The sequence below is a fragment of the Phyllobates terribilis genome, unplaced genomic scaffold (genome assembly GCF_046119375.1).
Source record: "Phyllobates terribilis strain yellow unplaced genomic scaffold, ASM4611937v1 Scaffold_3__8_contigs__length_932513732, whole genome shotgun sequence".
Taxonomy (NCBI): domain Eukaryota; kingdom Metazoa; phylum Chordata; class Amphibia; order Anura; family Dendrobatidae; genus Phyllobates; species Phyllobates terribilis.
The window spans coordinates 395,692,513-395,706,832 of record NW_027362763.1 but is presented as its reverse complement, the minus strand read 5'-3'; the positions used below and the strand labels follow the sequence as shown (position 1 = coordinate 395,706,832).

At 40.7% G+C, this 14,320-nt stretch overlaps 1 protein-coding gene across 2 annotated transcripts in view; it reads right to left on the bottom strand.

The window, feature by feature from the left end:
* The window catches only part of SMAP1 (small ArfGAP 1), a 287,543-nt gene that overhangs the window by 177,686 nt on the left and 95,537 nt on the right, over window positions 1-14,320 (bottom strand). For both annotated transcript variants that reach the window (XM_073675510.1, XM_073675511.1), the window contains exon 3: window positions 7,639-7,724. In XM_073675510.1, coding sequence (XP_073531611.1) covers window positions 7,639-7,724 — 86 coding nt within the window. The remainder of the gene's footprint in view (window positions 1-7,638; window positions 7,725-14,320) is intronic.

The window sequence follows — 14,320 nt, the reverse complement described above, 5'->3', positions numbered from 1 at the left end:
AAAGTTGAGTGTCCTTACTGGGACTTGAACCAAAAAGCATATGTTTCACAGTCAGCACACTTACCATTGAGCTATACTCTCATTAAAAAAAAAATAGGCATTCTACTTGGTTATATTATTTTCAGTGCAATCAGGACTTTCACACAGACATTGTCCAAAGCAAATTCAAATGATGTATGAGTTTGATGAATGAGTTTGATACCTGACTTTCTTCACACATCAGAATCAAAATCAGAAGGACTTCCAGACACCATGAGTATTGCATAGTAAATCTCATAAAACAAGAAAAACCATCTGGCAGCATTACTTGAGCTTATGGCAGAATGGTAACTCTCTTGCCTCAGAGAGTAGACGTTCTGAGTTCAAATCCCTGGTCAGATATTAAAAGTAAAACACCCGTGTAGTTTGTGTGCTAAATAGGCGTAATTAAAAAAATATATATATTTCTATTGGGATTTTAACCCTGACACTGTAGTTGCAGAGGCTGATGTCTTACCATTGAGCTTTCCAGTCAAGTGATAGTAACTGGCAGCTTTTCTTGTCTTATGAGATCAACCATGAAAATACTTAGGGTGACTAAAAGTCATTGTGATTCTGATGTTTGAAGAAAGTCACACATCAGAATCACACATCAAAATCAAACATCATTTGAATTTGACTTGCTTGCAGTCTGTGCATAAGTCCCAATCAATTTCAGACAGGTTTGCACTGAAAATCATATGACCAAATGGAACTCCTAGGTTTCTTCAACTGAGTTTATAGCTCAGTGGTTAGTGCACTGGCTTCTGGACACAGAATTTTGGGTTCAAGTCCCATCAGCGAACAGTGACTTTCTTTTATTATTATTATTACAGTTGTCAGAATCACTTGTCAGACAGAGCATTTAGCCTCAAACTGACATCATTCTGATGTTTGATTTTGGTATCTGAACATGTCCTAAAATGGACATTGTACAGCAAAATAAAACTCAGCCTTGCTGGCATAAAGGTAAAAAGAAAAGACAAACAACAGTCAATATGTGTGCGGGTTCGCCTGCACCACTTTGCAGCAAACTTCAGCTCCTCTTGAGCTGAAACTCTGCAGTCTGGAGACTTCCCTCTCCAAACTCCAACAGCAGAAAAAAAAAACAGTGACTGAGCATTTAACCTTGCTCAGCCACAACCGGAGGTGGAGGTGTGGTGAATGACTTCCCTCCAGTCTCTATGTCATTCACCCAAAACTAATCCCTTCACAATGTTGATTTAACCCCCCAACATATAACATGCTGGAGAAAAGTTGTAGGTTCAGTTCAATAAAGCTAGCAGGTGTGGTGAAACATACCTCCCCTCACATATAACACCAGTGACTGTCACAATACATACATATACTCACATACACGCCACCCTGTGTGACCATACCTGAGAGATTCGACCTATTTCTGTTTAATTTATTAGAAACTCAGGGGGGTAAAGCCCTTTTGACCATATTCCTGCGCCCTCAGGATCCAACTTAGAAACCAAATATTACCTCTATTACAATAATGATCAGAGACTAGAATTTTAATTTCTTGCCAGTAATCCCTAATGCCTTCTTAATAAACATCCAATTACTGTGCCTCAAGCGACATGCAATTGTTTATATTCTACAAAATGACCTTGACAACACATGTACATGAAATGCAAAAAATATCTTGTTATGTATAGAGAAGGAAAAGGCACACAAAGTGGTTTTTCCCATCTTTATACATCAGTAAAATTGCAAAGTGCTTGTAAAAACAAGCAACTTTGCAATTTTCTATTAATTGGCCCAGTTCTCGTTTTTATTGTTTACTGCTCATTGTCAAATAGGCCGGCCATGATGCGGTGTAGCAGCAGGGGCTGAACACCGGCAATACTTACAAGCTTTTTGTTAAGGAGCTTGTAAGCACTGCACTGAGACAGGTCAGGATTGCTGAAGCCCACAGTTAGCTCCTCAACTCTCCGTCTCACTGCTCTTCCAGGACTACAGAGGTACAAAACAGCCTGATATAGCACCATTGAACTCACACAGCTCATCAGTTAAGTGCAACAATGCAGCTAGCCTAAACTGTCAGTCAAGCAGAAGCGCCCGCCCCCCCAGCAACTCAGAAGTGGGGAGGTTGGGAAGCAACATGCTTTTGAAGAATGAGGGTCTACTTCGGGCAGAGTGGGGCATAGACCCCGGGCAGAGTGGGGCATAGACCCCAGGCAGAGTGGGGCATAGACCCCGGGCAGAGTGGGGCATAGACCCCGGGCAGAGTGGGGCATAGACCCCGGGCAGAGTGGGTCTCAGCACCTGGACCCCAGAAGGTTATAACTTCTGGCATCTAATGGTCATGAAAAGAAAACATCTGACACGTCAGTGACACAAATACATCTTATAGCAAAATGAAAAACACATAATTGGGATACACTCCTCAATCGCTATAATCTTTGTAAACTAAAATGTAAAAATTGCAGTGTCTGAAGATTTAGAGAACGAATAATAAGTGTGCTTAAAGGATAAATATTCTAGATGTTACAACGTTTAAAGTTTGTAAAAACTGAAAACCAGAAGATAAGGTAAGAAAAAACGATTATTTCAAGCAGCCTATACCCTTCAAGCTAAATTCTTATAAATTGTCAGGGGTTTCATAGCTGCAAACAATATTTCTTTCCCGTTTCATGACCGCAGCCTGTTTGTACCATCCTCTGGGCTTTTGTGTCACTGCTCTTAACTAGTGACAAAGGCAACGTTAAAGTATTTGAGCCAATCACGTTTTATTAATTACCTGGTGACCAAGTTCTGAGAAGTAGAATAAGATTATTACAAAGGGTTTGCAAGTGTCATGGGAACAAAATATATCAATTGCATGGGAAGTTGAGGTTTTTATTATTTTATTAAGATCATGAGTTGGCATAGTTTTCATAAAAATATATTTAATAACAATTGAATAAAACGCTATAAAAATGTTTTCCCTAATTCAAGAGAATAAATAAACTGGGGAGGGGTAGAGCGCAAAGATATTATAATCAAAAATTCATTTGATGACAATTTCCATGTCCACACATTCGCTTTCATCATCCTCACTTTTGACCACCGAAAATAGACGCAGTGTGAACACACTCTTAAGGATGTACAAGCCGCTAGCCCTAGCGTTTGCAGCATAAGGTGCATGTATTTTGAATGGAAGAAAGCTGTTACCAGACAACTCTCGTGGCAGCTTATCGCTTATGAGAAAAAAAATTTGCACATGTTAAAATTCATTACCATTTCATTTATGCATTCTTTCATTCAGTGTGTAGCCTCACACATTTCACTGATTAGCTATTGGAATTAATGAGGTTTAATATAGTTGATAAAGTGGTGATTGAGTTTTTTAGGTTTATTGACAAAATTTGGACTTCGGAAAAAAAAAAAAAAAGTACAGGTGCAACAAATCCTGTCATGGAATAAATCATTTCCCTGTTTCATGGTATATGCACACAGGTCGTATAAGCAGCAGATTTGTCCTGCGTGCATACACTTTTTCAATTTATTTATTTTTTTTAAACGAGACTTCTAGATCGACAAGAATCGAGAAATTTTACTTTTAAAATGTCTCATGCCAAACTTTCCCCCTTGACCAGTTTCATGTATCTGACATTCATGTATAGACAGGCCGTGGGTGTCCTGACCCGAACTCCACAACCTTTTTATATGCCTAGATGCCAGTTAAATTCAGGGTCAGCAGACCAACAGGTGGTCCAGACATCTTTGTGTCATGGGTGTGTCAGATGTGAGTCACCCTGCAGTTGGTTGCAGAAGATCTCTTCGTCTGGCATTACAGATGCCTTCTTAGATCTGTATCACTCTAGGACCCAGCGGCTACCTCCCTCCTGCTATTTGACACCCAGGCCTGGGTGTCTAAATACTTTGTTTGCTACAGGGAGGCGCAGGTGATATTCACATGTTCCCTTGTGTAGGCTTGAAGCTACGGCAATCTGTTTACTTGCTCTCTTGTGCTAGGAGGATGTGTGGTATAATCTCTCTGAAGTCAGCTCAAGCCAAGTTACTTTTCCCCGTGTTTGTCTCCCTTGTTGTCTTTAGTTGTTAGTGAGGAATGACTAGTGCTCACCCCCCCTTCCCTATCCAGGGCAAAGCTCTAGGGAAATAGAGGGTTTAGGTTCCTGTGCAGCGATTGGTGAGGAACCAATATAGGGACATTAGGGGTGACAGGGTGATATCAGATCAGCCTAGGAGGTCTCCACTCCCCCTTTCCCTAGTGTCTGCGCTCCCTTCCCCTCTTCCCTTCATGTTGCACTTAGTCTTTCCCACACCTTGTGTGACATTTAGTCAGTACTTGGACCATGAATTTCAGTTGTGTGAAATAGGCTTTAGACTGTGGTCATCAGGTTTCAAAATTACTACATTTAGTTAAATCATTAACATTTAAATAAGGTGTTATAAGTGAAGTATTGCATTGTATCACACCAGTAATTGAACAAAGAGGTTCAACACCAGTAAGACTAAAAAATAGAATTATTAGAAAACGATGGAGTAAAAGAGGAATACGGTAGCTCAGTCTGCGCTGCCCAAAGCTCAAAGATACAATCACACACTGAAGTGGCTTCACCTGGGAAAACCTGGCTGTTCACCGCCATCTAAAGGACGCCATGTGTACATAGCCTGAGAAAAGCACCAGAACTATTCTGTCATTTTGTTAACAAGGCAGGAAAATGATGCAGGAATCTCCCTGGCTGTTTTGGCCTCTGTATGTTGCCTGCACTCCTCCTTATAATGGAGGTCCTTTATTGAGAAATCTGCCTTTTTTCGGCCATCACTTAGTGTAGGTGGTGATTTCCCTTTCTATTTCCTGTCCTGAACCTTTCCTATATAATCAATAACTCAAGTTTGGGAAAATAATACAGATGTTTAATAACAAGAAAAATAAGATAATAATAAGGCAATTCAATCAACAATTTCACAATAGAACCTTTCTTCAATGTCCTCTAATTAGAGAAAATACAAATACAATTATAAGTATACTTAGCAATGATCCTTCATGGCAGAGAGAGAGAGAGAGATAGTCTTGACTCTACTTCATTTATACTAAAAATTTCACATCCACACCCACATACAACCCACGACTCCGCCCTTCTTCTCCGGTATCTTCTGTGGCAAATATCCAATCATCTTCAGGGTAGTATGAGCATTGTCATTGGCTGCATTGGTCAACACCTTCCTGCAGATGGCACTCTTGTACTTCTGGAAGAAAGTCCTTGTGTAGGTTCAACTCAATTTGGGCTGGCCCCAAGATGTTCATCAAAAGCATTGTGCACCAATATACATATCCATAGGCTGGAGACAGGATGTCTACCTCAGGAGCAATGGTATACAATCCAAATCCACAGGGGCAGTGTACATATGTAGATTACACTAGGACACAAAAACAGGATCTGTATTCAAGTTCACCACAGAAGGTGTGTGTACCTGTATCATCCAGGAGGCTGGAGGGCCTATACTCATTCCATATGTAGATGCAACCTTTACTTTATCACTAAAACAAAGGACATCACACAAAGAACACCGGCCTTCTCGCCTAGCAGGTTCACAACCTTGTACCTAGTATCTCTTGATAGAGTCCTGGAAATATCCAGCACTCAAATTTAATGCAGAGTTCAGTCATTCCTATGATATATATATATATTGTACCTGTTGGCCTCCAACACTTAGTCATATTGGAACTTATTCTTTATAATAATGAAGCAGTGATAAAGTAAGCATTTATCTCAAACAGGAGTTAACTAACCTGAATACAAAGTATAAGGGAGAGAGAGAGAAAAGTCAGCTTTACCATTTTCCTGTTCACCCCAACAATGAAATTAGCATGAGGCCTATGGGGAAGGTTAGGTGGCACACAGCGCTCACATTTTAATTCGAGCTGGAGCGCTGATTAAATATGCATTTTGTCTTCGGCTGAACATAACGAGTGTGCAGACAATTAAATTACCATTTAGCCCCATAGAAGAGTAAATCATAGTGAAGTAAATCTCACATTTGCAGGCACATTCCATTGACAACAGAGCAACTTTGAAAAGATCAAACAACCTCAAAGGAGCAGAACTGTTGATTAGGTCTGCTGCACAATAGATCTCGGGAAACTAAAGTAATTAAAATTTTGCGATAAGACCTGAAATCCTAATAATGGAGAGCTTAATGTAAAACTATCATTTGTCATTTAATGGTATGTACGGACTATAATTAACTGCATCCCACAAGAGAAATTATTCTATTCCATCCCAACATATGAAATTACTTTCATTTTAGTTAGATTATCAAGTGCTGGAGAGGTAAATTACTCCAGGAGCGCTCAGGGCCCGTTAACAGTAACATCTTGACTATTTAGATGATGCCATCTAGGGTGGGGTGGGTTTTGGTCATCTGACGTTCAAGCTCCGCAAGCATGGCAGCTCGAGTATATAAATGGCAATTGTGATAAGCAATCAGCCCTTTAATAACACAAACTCTTCAGAATGTGACCTTTCTATGGCAGGATCACCCTTCTCTGCAGGAGTCTAAATCATCCACCTTTGTGAATTACAAATGAGGTAATCACAAGGTCCCGACCCACAACTGAAGGGAAAGTACATGATTACAGCTTAGACAACACAAGACGAGCGGCAAATATGGCTAGAATCAAAGGGCAGCCTATTTTATATCATCCCATATGTCCTCACTATGCAAATATAATACATGACAACGTGAGAGGGTTAAAGCCCATCACTTCTGAACTTCTCCCAACGCTGATGTGCAATTCCGAAGTCCTAAGAATAGCGGAATTCAGAACAGAATCACTGTAATCCTTACCCATTGCAGCTAATTTTCATTTTCTTGCCCTTTATTTTTTCACGCTCACCTTCCAAGTGCCTTTTTTATACCTATTGGTCAACAAAGAGTTTGTGTTTTTCATTGTACTTTTTAGTTTACTGAATCAAAAATGGTTGTGTGGTGAAATGGAAAAAAAGAACAATGATTCTAAAAAGTTTTGTTTTTCAGGACACACTGAAGTTTTTAATCCCATAAACGGCTTGTCCACTACCCTGACAACTCCTTCTCAATGGCTAGATTTCCCTTTATAAAACAAAAACAGCCTATACTCACCTCCGGTGCCTGCGCCACTCCAGCGACTTCCGCACCTGATCTCTCAGGACAGAATAACGTCACACATGCCCTGCAGCCAATCAGTAGCCACTTCACCCCCGCTTCCTTCGGATGTAACATCTGGAGGAAGTCAGAGCAGTAGTAGCTCTTACTTCCTAGGGGTGTCCGTTTCTTCTGAAGAAAGTGAAGGTGCTGATCGGTTGCAGGCGGTGCTGTCCTCACTGAAGTGGCACCGAGGGGGGAGTATGGGCGGTTATTTTATAAGGGGGATTTATAGCAATTGAGAAGGGGTTGTCCTAGTACTGGACAATCCCTTCAACACAATATATGGTTTTGTTAAGTACCTACCCAAGTATAGAATAAATTAGGAAATGTATCTAAAAAGGAAAGCATATAATTCAAAGCAGCTACAACTACAAAGGCACCGAGAGGTCAATCATGCAAATATACACAAATGTAGTGAGAATCCTTTACAAAAGAATAAGACGCCAGTACAGAAACAACTTATAAAAAGGATACTGGTCTGTTTGAGGTCTTCTGAAGTTTTCAGGAAGATTAGCTTCATATAGCAGCCTGGCTTTTGTGTTTCCCATGTCTTGCATGCACTGAAAAAAAACAATAAGTGTGTCAGCACAACAAGCAGAAATTAACAAAATATTTCCTAATGTGTACCCCATAGTTAACTCTACAAATGGGAAGAGCTTTCAGATCAATTCACAAGATACATTTTCCCATAATTTATTAGATTGGTTGAATTGCCCACACAACCAAAGCAATGTCATAATATAAAATAGTGTATACAGGAAACCACATACTCTCCTTGAATTAAAAAGACCCATTACGGGGTCAAAAGTGACTAGTTTGGGGTCTTATTATATTCTCACTGCCCCCCTGACTAATCTGTTTTTTTAATTTACTTACTTAAATCCTTTATATGGTTCCAAAAATAAAAAGCCTTTTTACTTATTGCTATTTTCATGGTCTTTACAAGGGAACGTGGCTCACGGTAAAATAATGCAGAGAAGCCTAAAGACATGCCCACAAAATCCGGTGAGCACCCACCCCTTGTAAAGACCATAAATACAGCTCTAAATATAAAGGTCCATATCTCTGGAACCACATGGTAGATTTAAAGACACAAAAAAATAGAATGGAATACGATAAAATGGCCTTTTTTAACCTGAAGACAGATCCTCTAAGTAGAAACTGACATTTTCCACTAAAAACCCTACTAAGCGATTAAAAAAAGGTGCAAAAAATTGGCCAATCTGATGGAGCATCTGTTGGGTGGCAAGTCAGATACAACTATACTTGATCAAATATAGACATTTTCTGTTTATTGAATTTTACGCACAAAGACCCAATTGTATTCCCAATATACCATATAGTGTACTGTTAAATAAAAAAAATGTATAAAAGAATAGTAGCAAAGGTGACAGATTTCTGAGAGTTGATGTACTAATGAACTCCCCAGCACTCACTGGGAACAGTATCAGTCATTTTCCCTCGCTGCATCACAAATGACATCTCCACTTCACTTTCAACAGTGATGAGATTTCAATTACAGAGTAAAGGAGGGCGCCATGGTCTACAGAGCCAGGTAATTATGATTCAATGGCTCCCGCGTGTACGTCAGACTCCTTACTTTAGAAGATCGCCCTGTTTACAAGCATACATATTGACATGCACAAATTAAAGAATCTCCATCCATAGAATGAAATGTGAGGGGTAAGGAGCCGGAGTCCAGAATACGGCTGCTCAGATAAGCCTAGAAGACGACTATCGTATTAGATGGTAGATCTTGGTATTTCAGCTTTATTAATTAATGGAGAAGAACAACCCCTGTGATCACAGACATGATGACAGCGCCAAATATCTACAGAGCGCGACAAATATTTCATTTTGATACACGAATGACAAATCTAAAAAAATTAACGTAACTAAGTGATTAAGCCGCCACACCTCCTAAACCAAACACAGGAGTACGTGTCCAAAAACATTAAAGCAGGTTCCCCCAATTAATTTCATTAGAGAAAACGCTTGTCGTCCTCTTCAGCTGAAAATGAGGATTAAATACCCCTTGAACTCAGTAACAGTGGTGGTCACAGAGGTCAACTGGCATCTAAACTTTTTTTTATTACCATTCTGATTGATGAAGAATCGATTTAAAGGGAATCGGTCGTCAACCTCTAAAATTTAGACCAACAAAATACACGGCCTTGTGGATATTTAAAAAAAGAGATCTGATACTTGTACATCCCAAAAGGGGTTCTCTAGTGCTGAGAAATCCAATTCAGAAAGTATTTCCTCATGAGTCTAGAATTGCATAGGGGGTGTCAGTGCACAGATCCATTGCTCCTCTCGATTAACAGTTTTACCGTCTGCCAGCCAAGTGTCTAACAGCAAAAAGTGGAGCTGTCAATCAAGGAGGGAGGTGGAGCAAGGCGAGGCACAATCTAGAGGACTAATGCACTAATGGAATTGATACACCCCCAAATTCACTTCTGACAATTAAAATACACTCTCAGAACATGATCTCAGAGCAGGAGAAATTCTTTGGGGCCAAACATCACCATCGAACCACATGTATTTTCAAAACTTACAAGGTCGTGTATTCTATTGTGGGGGGGGGGGGTTAAAGGCTGGGAAAGATTACCGTTAAGCCTTTTAAGTGAAATCATTGCAACTTCTCCCAGCACTGAACTCTTGTGAAAAACTAAAAGCAAGCCTGGTATGCAAAGAAAAAAAAAACTCAACCAGTACTAGCCATGTGCCTCATTGTAATGATAATGAGCAGCCAGTGGATCCTTAGGCATCACTTTTGGCACCAATGTCTTGGTTTTACACATGCCATAAAAGCTTTGAAAAGAAGCAAACGTTTTGCACAACTTGTTTTCACACCAATTGTAACAGTAGATGGGGTGGGGAAGGGGGTAATTATTAGCTAAAAAAGCTAATATTCAGAGCATGAGCAGGGAAAACCTTAACAATACTTTCAAGTAACTTTTCACATGAAGATGCAGTGCGTGCCTGTGGAATAGTGTATTATTCATCAGTTTTCTTCTCTGCAGGCTCTCTAATTTGCAATGGACAGAGCTAGTGGGTGAAGACTTTTTTCTGTGATGTCTCCCATACACAAATAGGGGTTTCTGCTCTCATTTTCTTAAGGTAGCACAATGAAGCAGAGGCATGGAAGATATTGCAATACAGTACTGAACAGTAGCTGAGAATCTAGCCATGGCATAAACTTGCTAAAAAGTTGCAGCACCATGTTTCTGTGCTGGTTTCTCACTATCGCTCCTTCCCTTCTCTATTCACTTCAATATGCTCTGTAAACTGAGCTTTAAAAAGGTGTTGTCAGTTTAAAACAAGTTATTACCCATCAACTTGTTCATAAGTAGGGGTCTGAAGGCTGGGAACTGCAATGATCAACAGAAGGAGAGGAATTTATCCCAGTTGGAAGGGAGCAGCAGTGCACATGGTCTACCACTGCTCCATTCGTTGTCTATGGGACTGCCAGGTACTGCACTAGACTTTTTCCATCAGCCTCAGAATGAATGGAGCGCCAGTCAGGAGTTCGACCAGTTGCGTCATTTTCTAACAGGGATAAAATTTACCCGATCTGCCAGTTGGTGCAGGTCCCAGTGGTGAGACGATAAGAGATCAGCCAGTTACCACTTGGCCTGTGGATAAGTCATGACTTGTTTTCATTGGACCACCTCATTAAGTCGGTCTTGCTTTAAACTTGACATAGTTCAGCTGTTTCTTTGACTGGTTGGAGCGTTCAGGTGGCAGAGTGAGCAAAAGAAGAAGAGGATCATAAGTGGAGAAAGAGGCAGATTTCTCGGATGGCATACATCACAGTTTCATATATTTTCCGGCATTACTGATTTATGCAAAGTTTGTTTAAACTATAGTGTCCATGTAGGAATACTTTGCTTATATATATAGATGAAGGAAGTCATCTTCTAGTACAGGTTCCCAATGGGCACTATTCTAGCACCATACAGAAGATGATTAATAAGAAGTGTCATGTAGCTGACATTGATGTGAATGGCTAAATTATACAACCTGAAAACCTATTCAACAGTATTTTTTCACATTCAGTTTAAGACTTCAGAGAAATTCTCAAATACAAGTGAAGAAAATCTACATGATGATTTAGATAGAAAGAGATAATTATTAGCGTAATATTTTCAGAAACATGTTGATGGATGAATCTGTCAAGTGTGCCAAGAGCCATCAGCTGCATAATCTATCTTGGTCGAGAAGGGGGAACTCGAGAGGAAAAAGTCTACTCCGCTTAATTAGCAAGCGATGGATACAAAACTATGTGAAGTGGAGGATAGACAAAGCGTTGCTAGGGCTTGCAGTTTGTGTTTTCAGGGGGGTTTGCTTGTTTTATAACTTAATGAAAAATGAAAGAATTCAGAATATGTAATAATGTGCATACAACATCTGGCAGTGATGTCCCTTTAACTCCTCTAGTCCCTACACAGCTAGCAAGCACATGCAGCATTCACTACTGCACATGCAACTAAGAATTATGTCCTGACACTGCCCAGTCCAAGGATATTCTTTGTGGGCAGAGTTAGTGCGCTGTGTGCTTCCCATCCAAATGATGAAGGCAGCAGTGTACCTCTCCTGTGCGATGTATACAAAGCAGCCGCAGTCTCCGTGTATCCTATGGGATGTATACAGAGCAGTCTCAGTGTATCCTATGGGATGTATACAGAGCAGTCTCAGTGTATCCTATGGGATGTATACAGAGCAGGCTCAGTGTATCCTATGGGATGTATACAGAGCAGGCTCAGTGTATCCTATGGGATGTATACAGAGCAGGCTCAGTGTATCCTATGGGATGTATACAGAGCAGGCTCAGTGTATCCTATGGGATGTATACAGAGCAGGCTCAGTGTATCCTATGGGATGTATACAGAGCAGGCTCAGTGTATCCTATGGGATGTATACAGAGCAGGCTCAGTGTATCCTATGGGATGTATACAGAGCAGGCTCAGTGTATCCTATGGGATGTATACAGAGCAGGCTCAGTGTATCCTATGGGATGTATACAGAGCAGGCTCAGTGTATCCTATGGGATGTATACAGAGCAGGCTCAGTGTATCCTATGGGATGTATACAGAGCAGGCTCAGTGTATCCTATGGGATGTATACAGAGCAGGCTCAGTGTATCCTATGGGATGTATACAGAGCAGGCTCAGTGTATCCTATGGGATGTATACAGAGCAGGCTCAGTGTATCCTATGGGATGTATACAGAGCAGGCTCAGTGTATCCTATGGGATGTATACAGAGCAGGCTCAGTGTATCCTATGGGATGTATACAGAGCAGGCTCAGTGTATCCTATGGGATGTATACAGAGCAGGCTCAGTGTATCCTATGGGATGTATACAGAGCAGGCTCAGTGTATCCTATGGGATGTATACAGAGCAGGCTCAGTGTATTCTATGGGATGTATATAGGGCAGTCTCAGTGTATCCTATGGAATGTATACAGAGCAGGCTCAGTGTATCCTATGGGATGTATACAGAGCAGGCTCAGTGTATCCTATGGGATGTATACAGAGCAGGCTCAGTGTATCCTATGGGATGTATATAGGGCAGTCTCAGTGTATCCTATGGGATGTATACAGAGCAGGCTCAGTGTATCCTATGGGATGTATATAGGGCAGTCTCAGTGTATCCTATGGAATGCATATAGAGCAGTCTCAGTGTATCCTATGGGATGTATATAGAGCAGTCTCAGTGTATCCCCATTTTATGTATATTCAGCAGACCTCCCACTGCTTGAGTTCTATATTACATGAGCAGTGATGAATTTCCCACTGTGAGGAGACATGCAGTATAATATAAAATCTGTGTGTGTTTGGATCAACTTACTGCTGTGATTAGCTCTTTACAAAACCTATTACAGAGTCGACCGCGCCCCAGACCGACGCAAACCTGGAAAAACAGTTGTGAGTGGCATCATCGATGCCACCTAACATCACAGCCGCACCAAAGAGAAACAGTTACAGTTATCACATTGGGGGAGAGTTAATTAAATGTTTGATCAAATATCATAAGATCCTCTTTAAGTTGATAGTTTTGGATGCCTGCGAATGATGTTATAAATATCCTAATAGCCCTTGACAGAAAAAAGGTTCCTACCCCTGACAAACGGTTGCTCCCACACAGTATGGAGCCAAATAAGAGGATTCAGTTGTTCACATCTATGAATAAGGGATAAATGAGTCGCCTCACTGCCAGAGTATGGAGGATATTTAATGCTTTTAATGTGTCATATGAAAGGAGTCAAAGTAGTAATATATTGAAAAAAAGATATGCAGAATTGCTCGGATTTTGCTTTTATGGGTGAACTCTCACCATGTTTCAGCTGACACTGTCACATAAAATGCTTCCAAGTCCAAATGTTACAGCTGGAAGTAGCATTGCATGTGAGGACTTTGACTAATAAAGGGATATTTAAGTCAATCCACATGAAATCAGACATTCTAGAATATAAAGATGACCACTACATGCGTTCAAATCTGCAATTACGCAACTAAGGATGGCAAGCTGCCAATTTAGGCAGTGTTTAGACGGCCGGAGTGAAAAAAGGGTCAATTTGGTTCACACATTGCAGACGAGACTGACTGTGTCCAGCTCCATGTCTTCATCCACATTGCAGAGCGATGCTGGAGCTGCCTTTATATTCCATGGCAAAAAAGGTTTCGAAAAGCGCATGCTGGGATTTGGCTATAATGGGTGTGTGAGCGGTATGTAGCACACACCGAGCGGATATACGTTTGTCTGAAAGAACCCTTATGTTGTGTTCATGGATGACGTTTCATCCCATGATACCTTTGCATGGTAGAAATAATCTCTTAAAGGGTTATTCCCAAAATAACCAGTTATCACCTATCCAAAGGATAGGGATAACTTGCTGATTGATCTTGAGCATGTGCAGCCCCTTCTAAAATGGAGTGGAGGTGTTCTCATGTTTGACCACCGCTCCATTCATTGCCTATGAATCTGGCGGAGAAAGTAGAGTGGTGTACTTTTTTTTCCCGCAGCCCCATTAACTATAAATGGAGTAGATGCCATGAATAGCACTAGTGCTTCATTCATGACAGGGCAACAAAAACATACACTTGGGCTTCCAGATCTCGGGATCGCTGGTGGTCCCTATGTATATTTAA